The sequence below is a fragment of the Balaenoptera borealis genome (assembly GCF_965194805.1).
Source record: "Balaenoptera borealis genome assembly, chromosome: 4".
Taxonomy (NCBI): Eukaryota; Metazoa; Chordata; class Mammalia; order Artiodactyla; family Balaenopteridae; genus Balaenoptera; species Balaenoptera borealis.
In genome coordinates this window covers 58525768-58549555 of record NC_138861.1, presented here as the reverse complement: position 1 = coordinate 58549555, position 23788 = coordinate 58525768, and the positions used below count along the sequence as shown (strand labels likewise).

The following is a 23788-nucleotide window of genomic DNA, read 5'->3' as shown; positions in this document are numbered from 1 at the left end:
AGTTCTCCGAGCTTTGGTTTCTTCATCTCTAGAATGAGGGTGTTAGACCACCAGACAAAGTCTAATGACCCTTCCAGCCATTGGAAGTTTATTAATAATCACTTCCTAACCATCATGATACCCACTCTTACCCAGAATGAAAAAATATATATAGTGTGTCATCCTGTTCTACTTCCCTAAACCTTTTTTTTTAAGTCTACTAAATTGGAATTTTTTCTTTTTAATTTAGAAGAGAAAAATGAAGGCAGGACATTTTGAAATGGTCACCATGCTGCTGGCACCTATGATTCTAATGGACATCTTCCAGGTAATGTTAGGAATGGGAAGCATGTGGTCACTGGAATGGGAACTGTTGATATAAGGTTGCCTGAGGCATTTGTGTGGGTTGATGATGGAAATGAGAACAGAGAGAGTAGGTAAATTAGTTTTTTACAAGTAGATCTTATCTTTTACACGCTGATACGTGTTAACTGTAGAAAATTGAAAAATTAAAATTAAGCAAAAAGAGGAAAGTAAAAATCATCCACAGTCTTCCACCCAGAGGGAAAGACTCAATCTGTTGGTGTGTATTCTTCTCAGCTTTCTTCTATGTGTTTATGTTTGTAATTTACAAAAATGGATTCACACTATACATAGTATTTTTTTACCTTTTTAAGTTAATATTGTGCTACAGATGTCTGTCCATGGCATCAGATATTCTAAAAATATGTATTTTTCTTTAGATAAGATGACACTGCAATGTTTATCTACGTTTTCCATTAAACTATATAGTGACTATTTTCCCACATTCAGTATTCTTTTTTTTTTCTGATAGTTTATGATTTTACTTTTTACAATTGAATCTTTAAACATTCTGTATCATATTTTTATGTAAAATATGAGCCAGGTATCTCACTTGATATTTCTCGCCACATTGTTAACTCTCACATCACTACTGAATGAGTATTTGTCCACTGGTTTGAAGTATGTTCTTTAAAATGTGTTAAATTCTTAAAATTTTATCCATTTTTAAATTTAATATTCTGATATATTGTTTATAGAATCACTGTATATTCTGTTACCTGGTTTGCAGTGTGACTTTTTAAAAATTGAAGTATAATTCACATATAAAAATATACCATTTTACTTAAAAAAAATTTTTTTTTAAATTTATTTATTTTGGCTGTGTTGGGTCTTCGTTGCTGCGCGTGGGCTTTCTGTAGTTGTGGCAAGCGGGGGCTACTCTTCATCGCGGTGCGCGGGCTTCTCATCGCGGTGGCTTCTCTTGTTGCAGAGCACAGGCTGTAGGCGCACGGGCTTCAGTAGTTGCAGCACACGGGCTCAGTAGTTGTGGCTTGTGGGCTCTAGGGTGCAGTCTCAGTAGTTGTGGCACATGGGCTTAGTTGCTCTGTGGCATGTGGGATCTTCCCGGACCAGGGATCGAATCTGTGCCCCCTGCATTGGCAGGCGGATTCTTAACCGCTGCTCCACCAGGGAAGTCCCCCAAATATACCATTTTAAAGTGTACAGTTCAGTGATTTTCATATATTCACTATGTTGTGCAACCATCACCACTATCTCATTATAGGACATTCCCATCATGACAAAAAAGAAATCCTGTAGCTATTAGCAGTCAATCCCAATTCCCTCTTCCCTGCATCCCCTGGGATGCACTTTGTCTCTATGGATTTGCATATTCTGGACATTTTATCTGGCCTTTTGTGCGGCTTCTTTTACTTAGCATAACATTTTGAAGGTTCATCCATGTTGCAGTGTATATTAGTACATCCTCCTTTTTTATAGTTTAATAATATTCCATTGCATGGCTATGCCACATTTTTTTTATCCATTCATTAACTGATGGACATTTGGGTTGGCCCCACTTTTTTGTTCTTATGAATGAATAGTCCTGCCACAAACTTTCATGCAAAGGTTTTTGTTTGTGGGAACATATATTTTCAGTTCCCTTGGGTATATACCCAGGAGTAGAATTGCTGGGTCATATGGTGACTCTATGTTTAATATTTTGAGGCAGTGCCCCAAACTGTTTTCCACAGTGGCTGCACCATTTTAATTACTTATACAGCAGGGTATGAGGGTTCTATTTCTCTACATCCTTGCTGACACTTGCTATTTTCCTTTTTTTTTGGCTGTGTTGGGTCTTCGTTGCTGCGCGCAGGCTTTCTCTAGTTGCAGCGAGCAGGGGCTACTCTTTGTTGCGGTGCGCAGGCTTCTCGTTGCAGTGGCTTCTCTTGTTGTGGAGCACAGGCTCTAGGCATGTGAGCTTCGGTAGTTGTGGCATGCAAGCTCAGTAGTTGTGACGCACGGGCTTAGTTGTTCCGAGGTATGTGGGATCTTCCCAGACCAGAGGTTGAACCTGTGTCTCGTGTCTCCTGCCCTGGCAGGCGGATTCTTAACCACTGCGCCACCAGGGAAGTCCCTATTTTCCTTTTTTTCCTTATCTTTATAGCCATCCTAATGGGTGTGAGGTGGTATCTCACTGTGGTTTTGATTTGCCTTTTAATATTCTTCTGCAACATAAATTTGATGTGTTTGTTTTATGAATGTTTCATAATTTGTTTAACCAATTTCTTTTCTTTAACCATTTAGGTCATTTTTACATTTTTGTAACAAACTTTTAGTAATTGAATTTCATCCATATAGGCTTTTGTTTCAATGGATAACTCAGAGGAAGAAAATATAATCAGTGTGTTCACCTAGCCTTTGTACCTGTTCCTTGTCCATTCAGTTTCCCCTGAATTGTGGTGGCATTTGTGGGCTTTTTCAGTGCTCAAGGTACTCACTATACAGAACACACAATCAACGGTGGCCTTTGGCCAGAAAGACTTGATATCTAAAATTAGACATGCAGAGACTGGTTAGAGGCACAGGGGGAAAGACAGGATCATATTGGATCAACCCTTGATATGATGTGAGGAATGTGGGGGGGGGGTGGTTTCAGGGTATGATGTCTTATAAGATGTTGAAGTCTTGAAGATAAATTAGGCATTGGCGCCCAAGATGCACTCTGATACATTCTGTGCTGTGGAGCAAAGTGCGTTTCTTGGCTAGGAGATGGCAATGATTTCATCTCATGAAGCTCAAACTCCCACTTCAAGAAAGTGACCTACAGACCCAGGAGTTCAGGGGTCTCAGTGACTTCCCCAGCAGAATATTCTGTGGCTGGTAATCAAGACCGTTTCTGATGCCAGCACAATTCCTACATTCATAACACGGTGTTGTGAATTGTCTGCCCAACCTTTCATAAGGGTTGTTATGAGGACAAAATTTAACTCTTTTTTTAAAAAAGTGCTACATAAATGTCAGTGGTCTTCATCATCAGAAGCACAACATTTTGGTTAAGAGAACGGACTCTGGAGCCAGATTGCCTGGGTTCAAATATCAATTCCAAACACGTTAATCTCTCTGTGCCTTAGTTTCCTCATCCTTAAAAAAGGAACTAATAATAGTACCTACCTACCTCACAGGGTTACCATAAAGATTAAATGAATTAATATATGTGAACACTTAGTGCTTCACATACAGAAAGCACTCTGGAGAAGTTTGTTAGGCCTTAATGATGAAGTGGCCACAGGGGGTGACTGAGAAGGAGAAATCTAAGAAAATTTCACAAATGAATAAGTTGATGGTAGTTGTAGGCAGTAAGATTGTAAGTTTGGTCTTGGTCTTAGATTGTTTTGTTTGAAGGGTCTTTGAGCAATTCAAGTGGAGTTATTAAGTAGGCAGTTGCTATACAGATCTTGCACTTACAGGACAGGTCAGAGGTATTTAGATGATAGCTGAAACTATGGGTCTTATATAATTGCCTAAGGGTAGAATTGAGAGTTGGAAAATAAGTAGCCTTGAGAAACTCCAGCATTTAATGGCCAACTAGAATATGCTAGATCTGCAAAGGAGTCTAAGAAGAAATGTTTCCTTAGTGAGAGCTGTTTGGATGGAGGAATGGGGGTTGGAAACCGGATTGAAGAGGGCTGGGATATGAGTGGAAATGAAATGGAGATGGCAAAGTTAGATGTCTTTTTGAAGAAGTTTGACTATGAGGGGAGAAGAGAGATAGTGAGAAGGAGATAGTGTGGGATGTGGAATCAAGTTATATTTTGCTTTCTTAAGTTGGTTCTCTATACCGCCTCTTCCTTTCCACACACACACTCACACACTTTAAGAATCATTCACATGGAGCCTGCAACTTTAACAGATCCTGGCTAAGTGTTTCTATAAAGTCTCCAACTGAGGTTGCAACTTATGCAGTCAGTGTACCATACAAGTATAGTGTAGTGGAGAGAGACAATGATATGGAGGGCATTATCCTTTTACTTGTAGAAACCCTTAGATGGTGTCTCTGGGCAGTTGTGCTCATCCTGTGTTTTGATCCATAGGCCTGAGCACAGGGTTCTTACTTAGTTCCCTTGAACTAAGTGTTTTGCCAGTTGCTATGCTAGATGCTTGGAATTCAGAAGATAAATATGATACATACCGTGCCCTTGAGGAACTTACAGTATGATACAGTCTGCCCTCCATATCCATACATGCATGACCCCGCAGATAGAGAGGGCCCGCTGTATTCATTGTACTGTGCCTTTTTTTTGGCTGCAGCATGTGGCATGCGGGATCTTAGTTCCCCGACCAGGGTTCAAACCAGCACCCCTGGTTTGTGCAAGCGCGGAGTCTTAACCACTGGACCACCGGGGAAGGCTGTACTATGCCAGTTTTATAAGGAACTTGAGCATTTGTGGATTTTGGTATTTGCGGGGGCTCCTGGAACCAATCCCCCATGGATACTGAGGGAAGACTGTACATATATTCCTATTACGAAATGATAAAAATAACCACAGCTTGTTGAAGGCTTGATACGTGCCAGGCATGGGGCTAAGGACTTTGCATATATTCATTATATCATGTAATCCTCACAACAATCCTGCAATTAAGATATTATTTCCTCACGTTATCCCCATTTTTTAGATGGAAAAAATTGAAGCTCAGAAATGTCAAGTAACTTTCCCATAAGTAATTAGTACCTAGTTAGTAACAGAAATGGAATTTGAATCCAGATCTATCTGATTCAAAGCTAGTAGTGTTCGTTACACTACACTGCCCTGCTTCTTATGTTATGTGTGTCATATAAAGATGCTTAGTCCTTTTCCAGTTACTTGTAACGGAAAGACAGTTCAAACTAGCTCAGATAAATAGGGAATTTACTGATTCTTATGACTGAAGTAAAATACAGTTTTCAGGTAAAGCTAGACTCAGGCCTTAAGTAATGTTATCAGGGCCTCATCTCTCTCTTTACCTCTCAGCTCTGCAAACCTTCCTTTGTTGGCTTTATTTGTAGACAGGATTCTCCATGGGACTAAATGGGTAACTATTGGCTGCCGCAAGCCAATATTATCCTTAGAGCTTATGGTTATAGGGAAAGAAAGCCTTTTGTTTTTCTGGGACTGCTCTGGTTTTTAAGCCTGCATCGTTGCTTATCATAGGGGCTGAAGATGCAGACTCAGTCCTAGCCGAACCACACAGACAAGGGGGAGGGGGCAGCCTCAAAGCAAAAGGGGTAATATTTGCCTTTATGTATTTATCCTTCATTTAAAGTGTTTCACACAAGATATTTCAAATTCACTCAACAGTCTTGAGTGGTTGAGGAAATCTAGCTAAGAATATTGTTCAAAGCCAGGACTGCCACCCATTTTCTTCAGTTTCACCCTCATTGTTCTTTCCTCCGTACCACAGGGTTCAAACGAATGAGTTGTAGGCATGGTCATTTACTCTTTCGTATAAATATGTGAGAAAAGTTATCATTAGCAGTGGAAGATACTTCCTATGTAAAAACATATACAAAGTTCATTGTAAGCAAGGGAGAGGGTCTTGGCATGAGGGTGTGGATGCGATAAATTGAGAGAAATGATGTACACCAAATGTCTTTATTTCAAGAGTATTAATGTCCTTTTCCTTTGAAGGTACAAGCTGAAATGTTAGATATGGCAGATAATGCATTTGATGACGAATACCTGAAATGCACTGACAGGATGGAAATCAAATATGTTCCCCAATTGCTCAAGGAGGAAAAAGCAAGCCTCCAGCTCTTGAAAGATGTGTGGGAAAATGCAGAAGCCAAGTGGGAAGCTCGGAAGACTCAGCTCTTTCTCCCTGTGGGTTTTAAGGATAACCATGGAATAGCCCTGATGGCATATATTTCTGAAGCTCAAGAGCAAACTTCCTTTTACCATCTGTTCAATGAAGCTGGGAAAATGGCTGGCCAATCTAGAAAAGATTATGTCTATGGCTTCCAGTTCAAAGCTTTTCATTTTTACCTGACAAAAGCTCTGCAGTTGCTGAGAAGATCTTGTGAGAACAGTTACAAAAATGTGGTGTATAGCGTAAGGCAGACTACTTTATTTACATTTGGAGGACTAAACCAAGTCCGATTTGGCCATTTCACCTTGGCATATTCAACCAAACCTCAAGTTGCTAATGAGCAAGACATTCTGTTAACCATCAACACATGCTTTGGAATTGCCGTTGGAAAATTTTTTGATAAAGAAAGTGAAAGAATTACTTTAATACCTCTGAATGAGGTTTTTCATGTGTCACAGGATGGGGCTGGCAATAACCTTATCCTTCAAAGCACAAACAAGACCTGCAGCCATTATGAGTGTGCATTTCTAGGTGGTAAGTGTCTCTGTTCTGTCTGTGCTTGTCTGGGAAAGAAGGAGTGGCGCTCTTAGGCCCAGGGAGAGGTCAGGAAGAAAATTGGGAGGTTTTAAAAGGAGACAAAACATTGGTGGTCTCTCATCTAGCTCTTTTCATACTGTTAGTTTCTTTTTTCATAATTTAATTGTATCAAAATAATACATTTACGGTATTATTGAAAGTTAAAAAACCAAAATACTAATATAAGGTAATGGTTCTCAACTAGCAGTTTTACCCACTAGGGTCAGTTGACTGTAGCTGGAAACATTTTTAATTGTCACAACTATCTTTAGTTGCTGCTAGCATCTAGTGAGTATAGGCCAAGGAACAAAACCTGCCTGGCAGCTCTCATTTAATTGGAAGTCTAGAGGTGGGCTGTCCAGAGTTGGTACAGGGGCTCAACTACATCATGAGTAACTCAGACTCTCTGTCGTCCATCAATTTTAGCATGTTGGTTTGTTGATTCATGTTTTCATTGTGACTGTTGGCAGCTGTAGGCATCAATCCATGTTCAAGACAAAAAGAAAGGATAGGAGGATGGCAGCCAAATCTGCCTGTTTAATCAGGAGAGTAAAGAAATTCTGAGTAGACTTCTGATTGCATATCATTGACCGGAACAGCTACTTGATCATCTGTAACTACAAGAAAATCTTGAAAAGAGAATAATTAGCTTTTTCAGACTCTGTCGTGTAGGGAGGCAGGGGAGAAGGGAATTAGAAGAATCTGATCACCACCACCCTCCTCAACATTTGTGCATTTCCCCTTCCCATTCTTCCAGTGTAGTAAAGACTGGTACTGTTTTGTTTTTAAGTACTACTTTTACCTCAGAGTTATTAGTTGTATGATTTTCTGTTTCCTTAGCTTTTTATATCCCATCAATAATTCACCCCCTGCATCCTCAGAGATGTAAATCTCCTCTTAATACATTTAGGTATATCAGATACTCTCTCTCTCTCTTTTTTTTTTTTTTTTCTGGATATACTCCTGGATTCCATCAGCTTGCTTTATGAAAATATCCTGAAATCTCTCCTCACTACTATTCTGAGACTTTCTTTTGCTTCTACCCTGTGAGGAATCCCCTATATCTTGGATTTCCTTCTCTTTCTTGAATTACTCCTTAGTTTGGAGGGGGTAGGGATTCTTCAGAAGTTTTCTGAGAAAAGAGATATTGAGACAAATTTTCTAAGACTTTGTATACCTGAAAAATCTATCTTTGAAACCTTGAATAATAGTTTGTAGATTTGTATTTTTGTCTTGGAAATTATTTTCCTTGGAATTTTGGAGATGTTCCTTCATTGTCTTAGTTTCTGATGCTGCTGTTAAAAAGTGTGAAGCCATTCTAGTTACTAAAACTTTGAATGAGACTTGTTTTTCCCTCTGGGAGGTTTTAGGATATTTTCTTTATCGCCAGCGTTCTGAAATTTTATGGTATTGTGCTTTGGGGTAACCCTTTCTCCTTCCTCTTATGAAAATGGCCTCTTGTTGATCTTCTTCTAGCGCTATGTCTCTGTAATCTACTAAAGGTGGAATGACAACTGTATAACCATGCAGCACTGCCTAATGGTAAACATAACCGTTGATCGTTACAGTGCCTCTGAGCTGGGAGGTTGTGAATAAAGTATAAATACCTGGAGGGAAGCCATAGCTTTGGGCATTCTTGAATGTGGTGTGACACACTGAGGTATTCTTCTTGCTGAGTCCTGGAGTATACTCATGGAGTGACTGATATAAGAGATGCTGTCTTCTATGTGTGGCATAAGGCTACTAAGCTAGGATAGTTCCTGCACCCACCTGTGTAACCTTGTTTTCTTGTATTTGAGATGTCATTCTGGGGACTGAAGGACAGCCCTGGACTGCTGTGAGGACTTGCATTGAAGGTGTATCTCTCATGCTACCCTTTAATAGGTATGCTGTGTTCCCTGCCTTGCATTCTTCTGCAAAACTGAGTAAACTGGTGAGGGGATGCCTTTTGGAGTCTTATGAGTATGATTGTCTAGCTGAACCCAAAACCATAGCTGCTGGTCAAGCAGAGCGAGTATTGAAGTAGGGCCTTGGAAGTGGGATAGACTTTTAGACCTTGACTCAAATGTGCCAGCGCATTATGAGATAAAAAAGAACAGGTAGAGAAGTGCTGATGAGACATTATACCTGTGAGATGGAGTGGGGAGGGGAGCTGGTCCACTTTTGATTTAATGGCAGAAGCTATGTGGCCATTGAGATCCCTGGGGCACAAAATTTAAGGATGTCTTCATGCTTAGGGTCGTATACTTGCACAACCTGCACCTGCATGATCCTAAGAGTGAGTGCCTCCTTAAATTTTGCACCCTAAACACCTCATTTGCCTCACCTTAGTCCTGGCCCTGAGTTGGAAGTTAGACCAACTGTTCTCCTTGAGGGGGCAGACGAAGACTGAAGTGAGCAAATTTATGTTGAGAGGAAAAGTGCCCATTTCCCTCACCCAACCATACATTGGACCTGACCAAAAACGAAGCCAGTTGGAGCCAGCTCATACCAGCTCACGGGAGCTGACTGTGGGCGTATATCTCTTGGCAATTCCTCATATATCACGATGGCTTGAAATTGGCCATGGATGAGAGTTATACCATGGACATCAGCAAACACTACAGATCAGAACCCCCATTCTCCACCCCAGAACCTGTTCAATTTTACCAGCACATTATAGCCAGAAACCCAGTTTCAGCTGGGCTGACAAAATGATACCACTTTTGGTGCTTCTAATGCACTCAGCCAAATGCTATTTGTGGAGGCGTTGGTTCTGCAGAAACCCTGGCTACGGTAGCTGCAGTAGGCCAGATCAATCACGCGTATCTGGTTGATGAACAGAGGTGGGCAGTGGAGCCCACAGAGTTCATGTTTGTGAGTAGCATTACGATAAACAAAAGGGGTGGAGCCGCTGGGTTGATTCAGAATGAGCCAAGTCTCAGACCTACATGGGGAAGTGTGTTATGAGCCCAGTGTGAGGAAAGGGGAGGAGAGTGGGCAAACTTCTGCGGGCCTGCCCAGAAAGTCAGGCCGAGGCTACGCAGCAGGTTAATGTTCAAACCAGCCACAAGGAAAACCTCTGTGGAGGCTCACCTGTACTATTTGTTTGGAGAGCTCTGGCAAAGTCAGGCCACTGCACTTGATTGTGTTGCTTTACCTCTAAACTGGAGTCTGACCAATGTCCTCTGCTGCCATCTGGAGATAACTAATGAGAACTCAGGATCAAAAACACCCTGAAGTGATCATTAAAGCTAGGCTGTTTGAAACACTATGAAGGATAATAACCAGGGGTTTTAAAAGCTCAAGCCAGGAGGATATAATCAGAACCTTGTTCCATTGTGACTGAATATACCTCTGGATGTAAAAAGGCAGCATTTATGAAAGTGATTAAAAAATTATACTGTGCTAAATTTAGTGTGCTAACACAGTCCTGTGCTGTTACTTTAAACTTGCTTGTGATTTTCAAGATAAAAATGTATGTGGGCCTTACAAAAACTAGTTAGCTAAAGAAAATAGTTCAGTTGGTTAGGAAGTGGAGAGGATAATTCCTGGTGGTCAAAGATACTCGTATTAATCCAAGATAATGGGAGTGAGTAAATGGTAACAAAACCCTTGATCCATCCTTATGGGAAAATTACCACAGGTTAACCTTCTTTTATACTGTTTTTCTAGAAAACTTGATAAAAGTAGAATGTCAGCTGTGTAATCAGGCTACATTCCTCATCATTTAAAATGACCCCATCTGAAAACTGTACTTGGATTGGGAGGACTATAGATGAATTATAAATACCTGGTAGGAAGCCATAGCTTTGAGATTTCATGCCCCTTACAGTGTAGATATAATATGGTTCATTGGAAGAAAACTTATAAGCAGAGAAATAGTAGAGTATACCTCATCCCCTGAACTCTCATTATTTTACTGAACAGGCTGGTCATAGATCATCTGGTATTTTGGACAGTATTTCCATAGAGAGGGACCAGACTGTATATATGTAAATATATTTTACATATTAATAGAGTCATGGGGGCGGAGAATATCAGTGTTCCCTGACTGCAAAAGTAATCTTGTTAGAAAGGAAGAGCCCCTGAACTCCAGTGGCTGGTGTTAGTCTATTTTGTTGAGCTTACTCAGACCTGCTGAGCCAACTCTCTGCTAAGCCATCGAAAGGGGGAAAGAAGATGAACCTACAGAGCTATCCAGATTTATTTTTTATAAATTCACCCCTAGCACTTGAGGGCTCATCAAATATAAGTACCTTCGTTGGTTCTGATGGACACTCTTTTAGCCTTCCCTGGGAGTAGCAAAGTTGCTGTGTTGTTGTCTGGGATTGGGGATTCAACAGGATTCTGTGTTAGATAAACCAGATAGGAAGTGACATATCACATATCCATCACCTTGAGAAATTCACATTATGAATCAATGCCTAGAACATTTGGAAGGCTGTTCAGATTGTTTATTCCATATTTATAGGAAAAGGGAGAACCCTTCATTACCAACCCCCTCCAGACTTTCACCCACCAGACTTGTTCATGCTGATTGTATCAGACAAGGTTTCCAACCAGAGAAACAGAATCAGTTGTAAGGAATTGGCTTACATGATTGTATGGGCTAGCAAGACAAGTCTGAAATCCATAGGTCAGGCTGTCAGGAAGGGCAGGCTGGAACTCTTGGGTGTGAGCTGAAGCTGTGTCCACAGGCAGAATTTCTTCTTTTGGGAAGCCTAAGCGCTTAAGGCCTTTCTGCTCATTGTATCAGGCCCACCAGATTATCTTGGATAATCTCCCTTATATAAAGGTAACTGATTATAGATTTTAATCCCATCTACAAAATACCTTCAAGGCAACAACTTAGATTAATGTTTGATTGAATAACTAGGGACTGTATCCTAGACAAGTTGATACATAAAACTGACCCTCACACCTGTATTAGTTATCCATCACTGCATAACAAATTACTCCAAAATTTAGTGGCTAAAAACAACATTTATTGTCTCATAGTTGCTGTGTCAGGAATCTGGGTTCAGTGTACCTGGGTCTTTTGACTCAGGATCTCTCACTAGGCTGCAGTCATCATAATACTTGACTGGGGAAGATGTACTTCCCAGCTCACTCACATGATTGATGGCAGGATTCAGTTCCTCGTGGGTTGTTGACTAAGGCCTTAGTTCCTCATGAGCTGTTGGCTGGAGGCCTCCCTTGTTCCTAACTACATAGGCCTCTCCATAGACTGTCTCACAGCATGGCAGCTGTCTTTTCAGGTGTGAAGTCTTACAGGTAAGGCCCCCATTGAGCCAATAGTTTGGATAAAGTAGTAGGTGAGGCTTTGTACTGTCTAATGCAGAGGTTCTCAGACTTTCTTGCTTCTTGGTGTCCTTAGTGTTGTCATAATTTTTTTCAGAGTGTCCCTAGGCTAAAATAAATGCCTAATAATTCCATTTATTAAGTAAACTCAAACAACTCAATAAGTATTTATGCCCTAATATCTTAGTAGCTGTTTTTAAAGAAGTAATATATATAAAAAGTTTTAAGAACTATTATTTCATTTTTAACCACAGTGACTTGCTAATGGGATGTACATGCCTATTGGACACTGACTGCACAGCTTCTCAAACCTTGGTGTCAGATTAGATACCACCTTATTTCCTGATCCACATTGATTTTTCACATATATTTGCTTTTTATCACAACACTTGCTAAAAACCCAGCTTTGCAAATATGTGATGTTATCGAATAGAATGTAGCATAACTTTGAAACTGTGTTCTATCCAAAGCTAGTAGTTCATGCAGTGTCTGAAAGATATCAAGTCGGGCTGTGTTTGTCTTGAAATTTTAAAATATCCCTTGGTACCCCTGTGAATTTGCTAGAGCGTGCAGGAACACCTCTACCACTGTTTGGAGACTGCAGGTCTAATGGATGGGCAGCCATTTATTTGCGGAAGTGGCTAAGGCTTTAGGAGCCAGGTTTGGCCCTTAATTGGAGGTAAAATTTCCATGTGACAATGGAACTTTTGGGAGTTTGTCCTACTTCATGGGAATTTAGTTCAAAGAGAACCCATTGCACAATAAGATATTAGGTTGGAGAATCATGACTTTTCTTTTAGTGAGACAGTCTGTCTCATTAGGCCCAGTAACAGGCTAGCAGTAGCAGGGCCTACAAAGGGAGGAGTCCTTGTGTCCAAAAGTGCAGTGGCCAACAAATACTGCTGTAGTCTTGTTGCCAGAAATTCCAATCAGCTATGAGTTTGGTCACAGACATCTGTAATTTCTTGAGATCTGAAGGAGATAGGAACTCCTGGGAGGGCTTTATTTACTGTTGTCTGAACTGCTTCCAAGGCTTCTTACTGTAGAGCTCCCCGCTAAAATAACAACTTATAAGGTTTTCCAGTGTGGCTGGTATGAATAGTCACTATTCTTCATCCTTTGAGTTCTTTCCCTGGCCTTGGGTAGTTTCCTTAGACAAGTATAAACTGATCAGTACTTTGCTGAGTACTGGAAACCCTTTGAAGATCTCTGGGGTTCTCTGTGCGGCTCCTTTCTCTTTAGTACTCTGTAAAAACCAAACTATCCTGGTATTTTTCGTTTTGGAAAAAGTTTAAACTGGCTAATAGTTATAATACCATGTGAGTTTTCTGTTTATTCTTGAGTTATTTTTGATAAGTTACATTTGTCTAGGAATTGTCCATTTGTCTTATATTTCTAATTTATTGGCATAAAGCTAGTCACAGTAATCTCATGTCTTTTTACATCTGCTGAATCCGTGGTTATATTCCCTTTTTCAATCCCTATATATATTTGTGTCTTCTCCCGTTTATTTCTGGATCAATCTCTTACCCATTTTTAACCCTCCTACTTTTTTTTTATTGAAGTATAGTTGATTTACAATATTGTGTTAGGTTCAGGTGTACAGCAAAGTGATTCAGTTATATATATATATATTTTTTCAGATTATTTTCCATTATAGGTTATACAGGACATTCTGAATATAGTTCCTCATGTTATACAGTAAATCCTTATTGCTTATCTATTTTATATATAGTAGTTTGTATCTGTTAATCACATATTCCTAATTTATCCCTACCCCCTCCTCCCTTTCCCCTTTGGTAACCATAAGTTTGTTTTCTGTGTCTGTGAATCTGTTTGTTTTGTATATAGATTCATTTGTATTATTTTTTAGTTTCTACATATAAGAGATATTATATAATATTTGTATTTCTCTGACTTACTTCACTTAGTATGATGTTCTCTAGGTCCATCCATGTTGCCACAAGTGACAATATTTCATTCTTTTTTATGGCTGAGTAATATTCCATTGTGTTTATACATATACATACACAATGGAATATTATATATATAATATAATACATATATGTGGTATATAGAGATATATACCACATCTTCTTAAGCCAGTCATCTATTGATGGGCACTTAGGTTGTTTCCACGTCTTGGCTATTCTAAGTAGTGCTGCTGTGAACATTGAGGTGCATGTATCTTTTTTTTTCTTTAATTAATTAATTCATTAATTTATTTATTTTTGGCTGTGTTGGGTCTTCGTTTCTGTGCGAGGGCTTTCTCTAGTTGCGGCGAGCGGGGGCCACTCTTCATCGTGGTGCGCGGGCCTCTCACTGTCGTGGCCTCTCTTGTTGCGGAGCACAGGCTCCAGATGCACAGGCTCAGTAGTTGTGGCTCACAGGCCCAGTTGCTCCACGGCATGTGGGATCTTCCCAGACCAGGGCTCGAACCCATGTCCCCTGCATTGACAGGCGGATTCTCAACCACTGCGCCACCAGGGAAGCCCGCATGTATCTTTTTGAATTAGAGTTTTCATCTTTTCTGGATATATGCTCAGGAGTGGGATTGCTGGATCATATGGTAGCTCTATTTTTTAGTTTCTTAAGGAACCTCCATACCATTTTCCATAGTGGCTGCACCAATTTACATTCCCACCAACAGTGTAGGAGGGTTTCCTTTTCTCTACACTCTCTCCAGCATTTATTGTTTGCAGACTTTTTGATGATAGACATTCTGATAGGTGTGAGGTGATACCTCACTGTAGTTTTGATTTACTTGTCTCTAATAATTATGATGTTGAGCATCTTTTCATGTGCCTGTTGGCCATCTGTATGTCTTCTTTGGAAAAATATCTATTCAAGTTTTCTTTCTATTTTTTGTTTGGATTGTTTGGTTTTTTGCTGTTGAGTTGTATGAGCTGTTTGTACATTTTGGATATTAACTCCTGTCAGTTGCATTCCATAGGTTGTCTTTTTTTGTTGTTGATTGTTTCCTTTGCTGTGCAAAAGCTTTTATGTTTGTTTAGGTCCCATTTGCTTAGTTTTGCTTTAATTTTTTCTTTTTTTTTGCCTTGGGAGACTGATCTAAGAAAATACTGCTACAATTTATGTCAGAGAATGTTTTGCCTGTGTTCTCTTCTAGGAATTTTATGGAATTATGTCTTATATTTAGGTCTTTAAACCATTTGAGTTTATTTTTGTATATGCTATGGGAGAGTGTTCTAATTTCATTGATTTTTATGTAGCTGTCCAGCTTTCCCAACACCACTTGTTGAAGAGACTGTCTTTTCTCCATTGTATGTTCTTGCCTCCTTTGTTGTAGATTAATTGACTATAGGTGTGTTGGTTTATTTCTGGACGCTCTGTTCTGTTCCATTGATCTATTTGTTTTTGTGCCAATTCCACACTATTTTGATTACTGTAGCTTTGTAGTATTGTCTGAAGTCTTGGGAGGGTTATGCCTCCAGCTTTGTTCTTTTTCCTCAGGATTGCTTTGGCAATTCTGGGTCTTCCATGGTTCCATATAAATTTTAGGATTATTAGTTCTAGTATTGTGAAAATGGAATGGATATTTTGATAGGGATTACATTAAATCTGTAGATTGCTTCAGGTAGTATGGTCATTTTAATAATATTAATTTTTCTAATCCAAGAGCATGGGATACCTTTCCATTTCTTTGAATCATCTTCAGTCTCTTTATCAGTGTTTTATAGTTTTCAACATATAGGTCTTTCACCTCCTTGCTTAAAAGTTTTTTTCCTAGTTTTTTTTTTTTTTTTGACATGATTTTAAACGGGATCTTTTTTTTTTTTTTTTTTTTTACTTTCTGATATTTTATTGTTAGTGTAAAGAAATACAACAGATTTCTGTATATTACATCCTGCTGCCTTACTGAGTTCATTTATTAGTTCTAATAGTTTTTGTGTGGTGTCTTTAGGGTTCTCTATATAGAGTATCATGTCATCTGCAAATAGTGATAGTTTTACCTCTTCCCTTCAAATTTGGATACCTTTTGTTTTTCTTATCTGATTGCTGTGCTAGGATTTCTAATACTGTGTTGAATAGAAGTGGTGAGAGTGGGCATCCTTGTCTTATTCCTGAATTTAGCAGGAAGGCTTTTAGCTTTGAGTATGATGTTGGCTGTGGGTTTCTTGTAAATGGCTTTTATTGTGTTGAGTTATGTTCCCTCTGTACCCACTTTGGTGAGAGTTTTTATCTTGAATGGATGTTGAATTTTATCAGTTGCTTTTTCTGCATCTATTGAGATGGTCATGTGGTTTTGTCTTTTCTTTTGTTGATGTGGTGTATCACATTGATTGATTTACTTATTTGAACCATCCTTGTGACCCTGGAATGAATCCAACTTAAACATTCTGCATGACCCTTTTTAGGTATTGTTAGATTAGGTTTGCTAATATTTTGTTGAGGATTTTTGATCTATATTCATCAAAGATATTGGCCTGTAATTTTCATTTTTTGTAGTGTTTTTGTCTGGTTTTGGTATCAGGGTGATGGTGGCTTCATAAGAATTTGGGAGCGTTCCCTCCTCTTTAGTCTCTTGGAATAGTTTGAGAAGGATAGGTATAAGTTCTTCTTTATATGTTTGGTAGAATTCCCCAGTGAAGCCGTCCATTCCTAGACTTTTGTTTGCAGGGAATTTTTAAATTATGGATTTTATTTCACTTCTAATGATTGGTTTGTTCAAATTATCTGTTCTTTTTGACTCAATTTTGGCAGGCTGTTTCTAGAAACTTGTCCATTTCTTCTAGGTTGTCCAATTTGTTGGCATATAACTGTTCATAGTATTCTCTTATGATTTTTTGTATTTCTGCACTATTGGTTGTTATTTCTCCTCTTTCATTTCTTATTTTGTTTATTTGGGTCCTCTTTCTTTTCTTCTTGGTGAGCCTGGCTAGAGGTTTGTCGATTTTGTTTGTCTTTTTAAAAAAACCAGCTCTTGGTTTTATTGATATTTTCTATTGTTTTTTATCTCTATTTTTATTTAGTTCCTTTCTGATCTTTATTATTTCCTTCCTTCTGCTGACTTTGGGTTTTGTTTGGTCTTTTTCTAGTTCTTTTAGGTGACAGTTTGTTTATTTGAGACTTGTTTCTTAAGGAAGGCCTGTATTGCTATGACCGTCTCTCTTAGAACTGCTTTTGCTGTATCCCATAGATTTTGTAAGGCTGTATTTTCACTGTCATTTGTTTCAAGGTGTTCTCTGATTTCCTCTTTGAGTTCATCATCAACCCATTGTTTTTTTTTAGTAGCATGTTGTTTAGTCTCCATGTGATCGGTTTCTACCTTTTTTTCTTTTCGTGGTTGATTTCTAGTTTCATACTGTGGTGGTCAGAAAAGATGCTTGAAATAATTTCTATCCTCTTAAAATTGTTGAGGCTTGTTTTGTGTCCTAGTATGTGGTCTATTCTAGAGAATGGTCCATGCACCCTTGAAAAGAATGTGTATTCTGGTTTTTTTGGATGTAATGTCCTGTAGATATCAATTAAATCCAACTGGTCTATTGTGTCATTTAGAATCTTTGTTGCCTTATTGATTTCATCTGGAATATCTGTCTATTGATGTCAGTAGAGTGTTAAAGTCTCTTACTATTACTGTATTCCTGTCAGTTTCTCCTTCTATGTCTGTTCATATTTGTTTTATATATCTAGGTGCTTCTATACTGGGTGAATATGTTAATGAGTGTAATATCCTCTTCTTGTATTGATCCCTTTATCATTATATAGTGTCCTTCTTTGTTTTTCCTTATGGACTTTGTTTTAGTCTGTATTGTCTGATATGGATATTGCTACCCCCGCTTTCTTGTTGTTTTCATTTGCATGAAGTACCTTTTTCCATCCCCTCACTTTCAATCTATGTATGTCTTTGCCCTAAAGTGAGTCTCTTGTAAGGAGCATATTGTAGGTTCTTTTTTTTTTTTTTTTTAAATCTGCCATTCTGTGTCTTTTGATTGGAGCATTTAGTCCATTGACATTTAAAGTAATTATTGACAAGTATATATTTATTGCCATTTTAAACCTTGTTTTCCAGGTGATTTTGTAGTTGTTCCCTGTTCATTTCTTCTTCTTTTTGTTTTTCTTTTTGTGGTTTGATGGTTTTCTTTTGTATTATGCTTGAATTGCTTTCTTTTTGTTTTTGGTGACTCTATCATACGGTTTTGACTTGTGGTTACCCTTGTTTTCAAGTATGTTAACCCGTAACTATATCTACTTGCTTTAGACTGGTAGTCATATAAGTTCAAACACATTCTAAAAGATCTACAATTTTAATCCCCTCTCCCATATTTCATGATTTTGATGTCCTGTTTTACATCTTAATGTTTATGTTTTTGCTGTTAATTGTAGTTATCACTTTTACAAAAATTTTCTGATTGTTTTTTAATCTATGTACTGGCTTATTTAAGTGGTCTTCAATCCTTTTATACATTTGTCATTCCTATTGTGATTTTCCCTTTCCTATAGATTCTTGATTCTTTTCTGTTTAGAGAAGACCTTTCAATATTTCTTTTAGGTTAGGTTTAGTAGTGCTGTATTCTTTTAGTTTTTGCTTGTCTGAGACATCCTTTATCTCTTCTTCTAGCCTAAAGGATAGTCTTGCTGGGTAGAGTATCCTAGGTTGCAGATTTTTCCCTTTCATGACTTTGTCTGACAGTGTTTCTGCAGAGAAATTAGCTAAGAGCTTTATGGGGGTTCCTTTGTAACTGACTCTTTGTTTCTCTTTTGCTGCCTTTAGATTCCTCTCTTTATCTTGAACTTTTTCCATTTTAATTATAATATGTCTTGGTGTTGGTCTGTTTAGGTTCATCTTATTTGGGACCCTCTGTGCTTCCTGTACCTAGATATCTGTTTCCTTCTTTAGGTTTGGAAAGGTTTCAGCCATAATTTCTTCAAATACATTTTTTTTTTTTGGCCTTGCCATGCAGCTTGTGGGACCTTAAGGTTGGCACGTTTTATATCATCCCATAGACCGCATATATTGCTTTCATTTTTTTTTTTTTCATTTGTCTTTCTGTCTTTTGTTCTGATTGGGTGATTTCCATTATTCTATCTTCCAGATCACTTATTTGTTCTTCTACATTATTTAGTCTGCTATTCATTGCTTCTAGATTGGTTTTTATCTTGGTAATTGAATTGTTTTTGATTGGCTCCTCTTTATAGTTTCTAGTTCCTTGTTACAGTGATTCTGCATTTCTATCAATAATCGTTCTTAATTCCTTTAGCATTTTTATTACCTCCTTTTTGAACTCAGGGTCAAGTAGAGTGGAGAGGTCTGTTTCATTGTTTGTTCTTTCAGAGGATTTCTCTTGTTTTTTAATTTTTAAAAAAAATTTTTTTATAACTTTAAAAAATTTATTTATTTATTTATTTTTGACTGCATTGGGTCTTCATTGCTGCACACAGGCTTTCTCTAGTTTCAGTGAGTGAGGGCTACTCTTCGTTGCAGTGTGCGGGCTTCTCATTGTGGTGGCTTCTCTTGTTGCTGAGCATGGGCTCTAGGTGCGTGGGCTTCAGTAGTAGTGGCGCGCTGGCTCAGTAATTGCAGTTTATGGGCTCTAGAGCGCAGGCTCAGTAGTTGTGGCGCACGGACTTAGTTGCTCCGCCGCATGTGGGATCTTCCTGGACCAGGGCTCGAACCTGTGTCCCCTGCATTGGCAGGCGGATTCTTAACCACTGGGCCACCAGGGAAGCCCCTCTCTTGTTCTTTTAACTGGGAGCAGTTCCTGTGCTTTTAAAATTTTACTTAAATTTATGTCTCTCTAAATTTAGGAGAAACAGTTATCTACTGTGGTCTTGAAGGGCTGGTTTTTATGTGGGAGCATTCCTGAGTAGACTGTATGAGTCCAATAATTTTGGCGCAATGGCTGCTTTTGGTATGGATGCTAGCCACATCTTTCCTCAGAGCGTTATCCCCTTGATAGGGCATGTGATTGGTGTTGTGGTGACCAGAGCCTGCACAGGATTTGGGTGGGGCCTCCTCTTTGCGCCATGGAGTCCCATCCCTTTCTTGCCTAGTGCTAGGCTGGTGCTGGGGGCTGGGGTGTTGTGACTGCAGGAATCGAGGTGATTGCGTTGCCACCTGGGACTGGGGCTGTCTCTATGGTAGGGCTCTCCCAGGACCTGTCTGCCCCAAATCTGGCGCCAAGCTGCTGTGTGAGGTGGGCAGAACTGGAGCCCTTCTGCCAGGAAAGGAACATCTGAGTACTCCTCACGTGTGATTCTCCGATGCTGCCTCTCACCTACTGTGCACACCTACAGAGTCCACTGCTGGAGCCAAGCCCTGCCATGCATGCTGACAATGAGCTCTGGTTTGGCCCAGATCACACCCCAGGCCCTCCGGGCTGTTTCTGCACAGCTAGACAAGAGTCCTCTCCCAGGGTCCATCGCCCTGAGTTTCAGTGCCTAGCCACTGCAAATACTAGCAGCCCCACCCGGCAGGCCTTTCAGGCTGGGAAGTGCAGCAAGGTGGAAGCTGTCAGCACCAGTCTCTCTCCACCCTGATTGCTAGCAAGCCATAGTAAAGGGTTAGGTTAACTGTTGAGGAGGACTTTTAGTATCTGAAGAGAGAATTAGTTGGTGGAAGCTGTCAGCACCAGTCTCTCTCCACCCTGATTGCTAGCAAGCCATAGTAAAGGGTTAGGTTAACTGTTGAGGAGGACTTTTAGTATCTGAAGAGAGAATTAGTTGGTGGAAGCTGTCAGCACCAGTCTCTCTCCACCCTGATTGCTAGCAAGCCATAGTAAAGGGTTAGGTTAACTGTTGAGGAGGACTTTTAGTATCTGAAGAGAGAATTAGTTGGTGGAAGCTGTCAGCACCAGTCTCTCTCCACCCTGATTGCTAGCAAGCCATAGTAAAGGGTTAGGTTAACTGTTGAGGAGGACTTTTAGTATCTGAAGAGAGAATTAGTTGGTGGAAGCTGTCAGTACCAGTCTCTCTCCACCCTGATTGCTAGCAAGCCATAGTAAAGGGTTAGGTTAACTGTTGAGGAGGACATTTAGTATCTGAAGAGAGAATTAGTTAAACAGACAGATAAATTTTCTCCTAATTTTTTCAGACTAATCATATAATCATAAAGTGTTAGCTTGGTGGGCAGAGTCAAGATGGCAGTGTGGGAAGATACCGAATTAGGTCTCCCCACAACTAGGGCGCCTGCTGGCCGCTGATGGGGGACACTGACGGCCAAGGAGATGGGAGGAACCCCCAAGCGAACTGGTAGGACGTGGGGGGACTGAGGGGGGAGGAGAAGTGGAGGCCAGATTGGCGCCCCTAAGGCCAGGGAGATCAGGAGAGGCAGGCGGAGGGGCCCTCCAGGAGGATTGGGAGAGGAGCAGAGGGCAATTGCCCACCCACTCGGGCCCGGGGAGCCTGCTGAGCTCCCAGGCCGGTCCCCTGCCCTCCAAGGCCCCCCCCCCAACCCTGGCCGCATTGGTCCTGGGGGCATAGGAAGGAGGCAGGGGAGATCAGGAGAGGCAGGTGGGAGGGGCCCTTCAGGACCAGAGGAGCGGGAGAGGAGAGGAAGGCGTTTGTTCCTCTCACTCAGGCCCAGGAAGCCTGCTGGACTCCCAGGTGAGGTCCCCCACCCTCTGAGACCAGGGGTGGGGGGCACGCCTGGGCCCCTTCTGTTCCGTTGAGCCTAAGCCCCACCTCCTACAGCCCCCAGGGCCTTTTCCAGCCCTGTGGGTCCTGAGCACTGGCCCTGCCCAATGCCCAAACCTTGCCCTTGCTTAGGCCCCGCCCTCCAGAGCCAAGGCGTTTCCTCCCCCGCTTTTTTCTTTCTTTTTTCTTCTTTTCCCTCCTCCCCTCTTTTACTATTGTGGTACTGTTGTACCTTCTGGTTGTTGTTTCATCTATATTTTTATTTTTATATTCTTTCTAACATATCTGTTAGTTTCCTAGTCTAATTTTATTTTTTACTTTGCTATTGTTCTCTTTTTTTTTTTTTTGCCACCCCACGTGGCTTGCGGGATCTTGGTTCACGAGCTGGGGGTTGGGCGACAGCTCCTGCAGTGGGAGCTCTGAGTCCTAACCACTGGACTAACAGAGAACCTCAGACACCTCAGAGAATATTCATTGGAGTGAGGTCTTATGGAGGTCCTCATCTCAGCACCAAGACCCAGCTCCACGCAACAGCCTACAAACTCCAGTGTTGGAAGCTTCAGGCCATACAACCAGTAAGACAGGAACACAATCCCACTCATTAAAAAAAAAAAAAAAAAAGAGATGGCAAAAAAAAGTCACAGATGAAAGAACAAGGTAAAAACCTACAAGACCAAATAAATGATGAGGAAATAGGCAATCTACCTGAAAAAGAATTCAGAGTAATGATAGTAAAGATGATCCAGAATCTCAGAAATAGAATGGAGGCACGGATTGAGAAAATACAAGAAATGTTTAACAAAGATCTAGAAGACCTAAAGAACAAACAAACAGAGATGAACAACACAGTAACTGAAATGAAAAATACACTAGAAGGAATCAATAACAGAATAACTGAGTCAGAAGAATGAATAAGTGAGCTGGAAGACAAAATGGTGGAGATAACTGCCAAAGAGCAGAATAAAGAAAAAAGAATGAAAAGAATTGAAGACAATCTCAGAGACTTCTGGGATAACACTAAACACACCAACATTCGAATTATAGAGGTCCCAGAAGAAGAAGAGAAAAAGAAAGGGTCTGAGAAAATATTTCAAGAGATTATAGTGGAAAACTTCCCTAACAATGGAAAGGAAATAGTCACCCAAGTCCAGGAAACACAGAGAGTCCCATACAGGATGAACCCTAGGAGAAGCACACCAAGACACATATTAATCAAACTAGCAAAAATTAAATTCAAAGAAAAAATATTAAAGGCAGCAAGGGAAAAACAAAAAGTAACATACAAAGGAATCCCCATAAGGTAATCAGCTGATTTTTCAGCGGAAGCTCTACAGGCCAGAGGGAGTGGCAGGATATACTTAAAGTGATGAAAGAGAAAAACCTACAACCAAGATTACTCTACCCAGCAAGGATCTCATTCAGATTCGAAGGAGAAATCAAAAGCTTCTCAGACAAGCAAAAGCTAAGAGAATTCAGCACCACCAAAGAAACTTCTCTAGGCGGGAAACAAAAGAGAAGAAAAAGACCCACAAAACCAAACCCAGAACAATTAAGAAAATGGTAATAGGAACATACATATTGATAATAACCTTGAATGTAAATGGATTAAATGCCCCAACCAAAGGACACAGACTGGCTGAATGGATACAAAAACAAGACCCATATATATGCTGTCTGCAAGACACCCACTTCAGACCTAGGGACACATAGAGGCTGAAAGTGATGGGATGGGAAAAGATATTCCATGCAAATGGAAATCAAAAGAAAGCTGGAGTAGCAGTACTCGTATCAGATAAAATAGACTTTAAAATAAAGACTGTTACAAGAGATAAGGAGGGGCACTACATAACAATCAAAGGATCAATCCAAAAAAAAAAAAAAAAGGATCAATCCAAGAAGAAGATATAACAATTGTAAATGTTTAGTCACCCAACATAGGAGCACCTCAATACATGAGGCAAATGCTAACAACCATGAAAGGAGAAATCAACAGTAACACAATAATAGTAGGGGACTTTAACATGCTACTTACACCAATGGACAGATCATCCAAACAGAAAATAAATAAGGAAACACAAGCTTTAAATGACACAATAGACCAGATAGATTTAATTGATATCTATAGAATGTTCCAGCCGAAAGTGGCAGAATACACTTTCTTCTCAAATGCTCACAGAACATTCTCCAGGATAGATCACATCTT

General features: G+C 39.9%; 1 protein-coding gene across 4 annotated transcripts in view; it reads left to right on the top strand.

Moving 5' to 3' along the window:
• The window catches only part of ART3 (ADP-ribosyltransferase 3 (inactive)), a 43827-nt gene that overhangs the window by 7435 nt on the left and 12604 nt on the right, over positions 1-23788 (top strand). For all 4 annotated transcript variants that reach the window (XM_082389396.1, XM_082389394.1, XM_082389393.1 and 1 more), the window contains exons 2-3: positions 230-307; positions 5952-6663. In XM_082389396.1, coding sequence (XP_082245522.1) covers positions 239-307; positions 5952-6663 — 781 coding nt within the window. In that variant the 5' untranslated portion in view covers positions 230-238. The remainder of the gene's footprint in view (positions 1-229; positions 308-5951; positions 6664-23788) is intronic.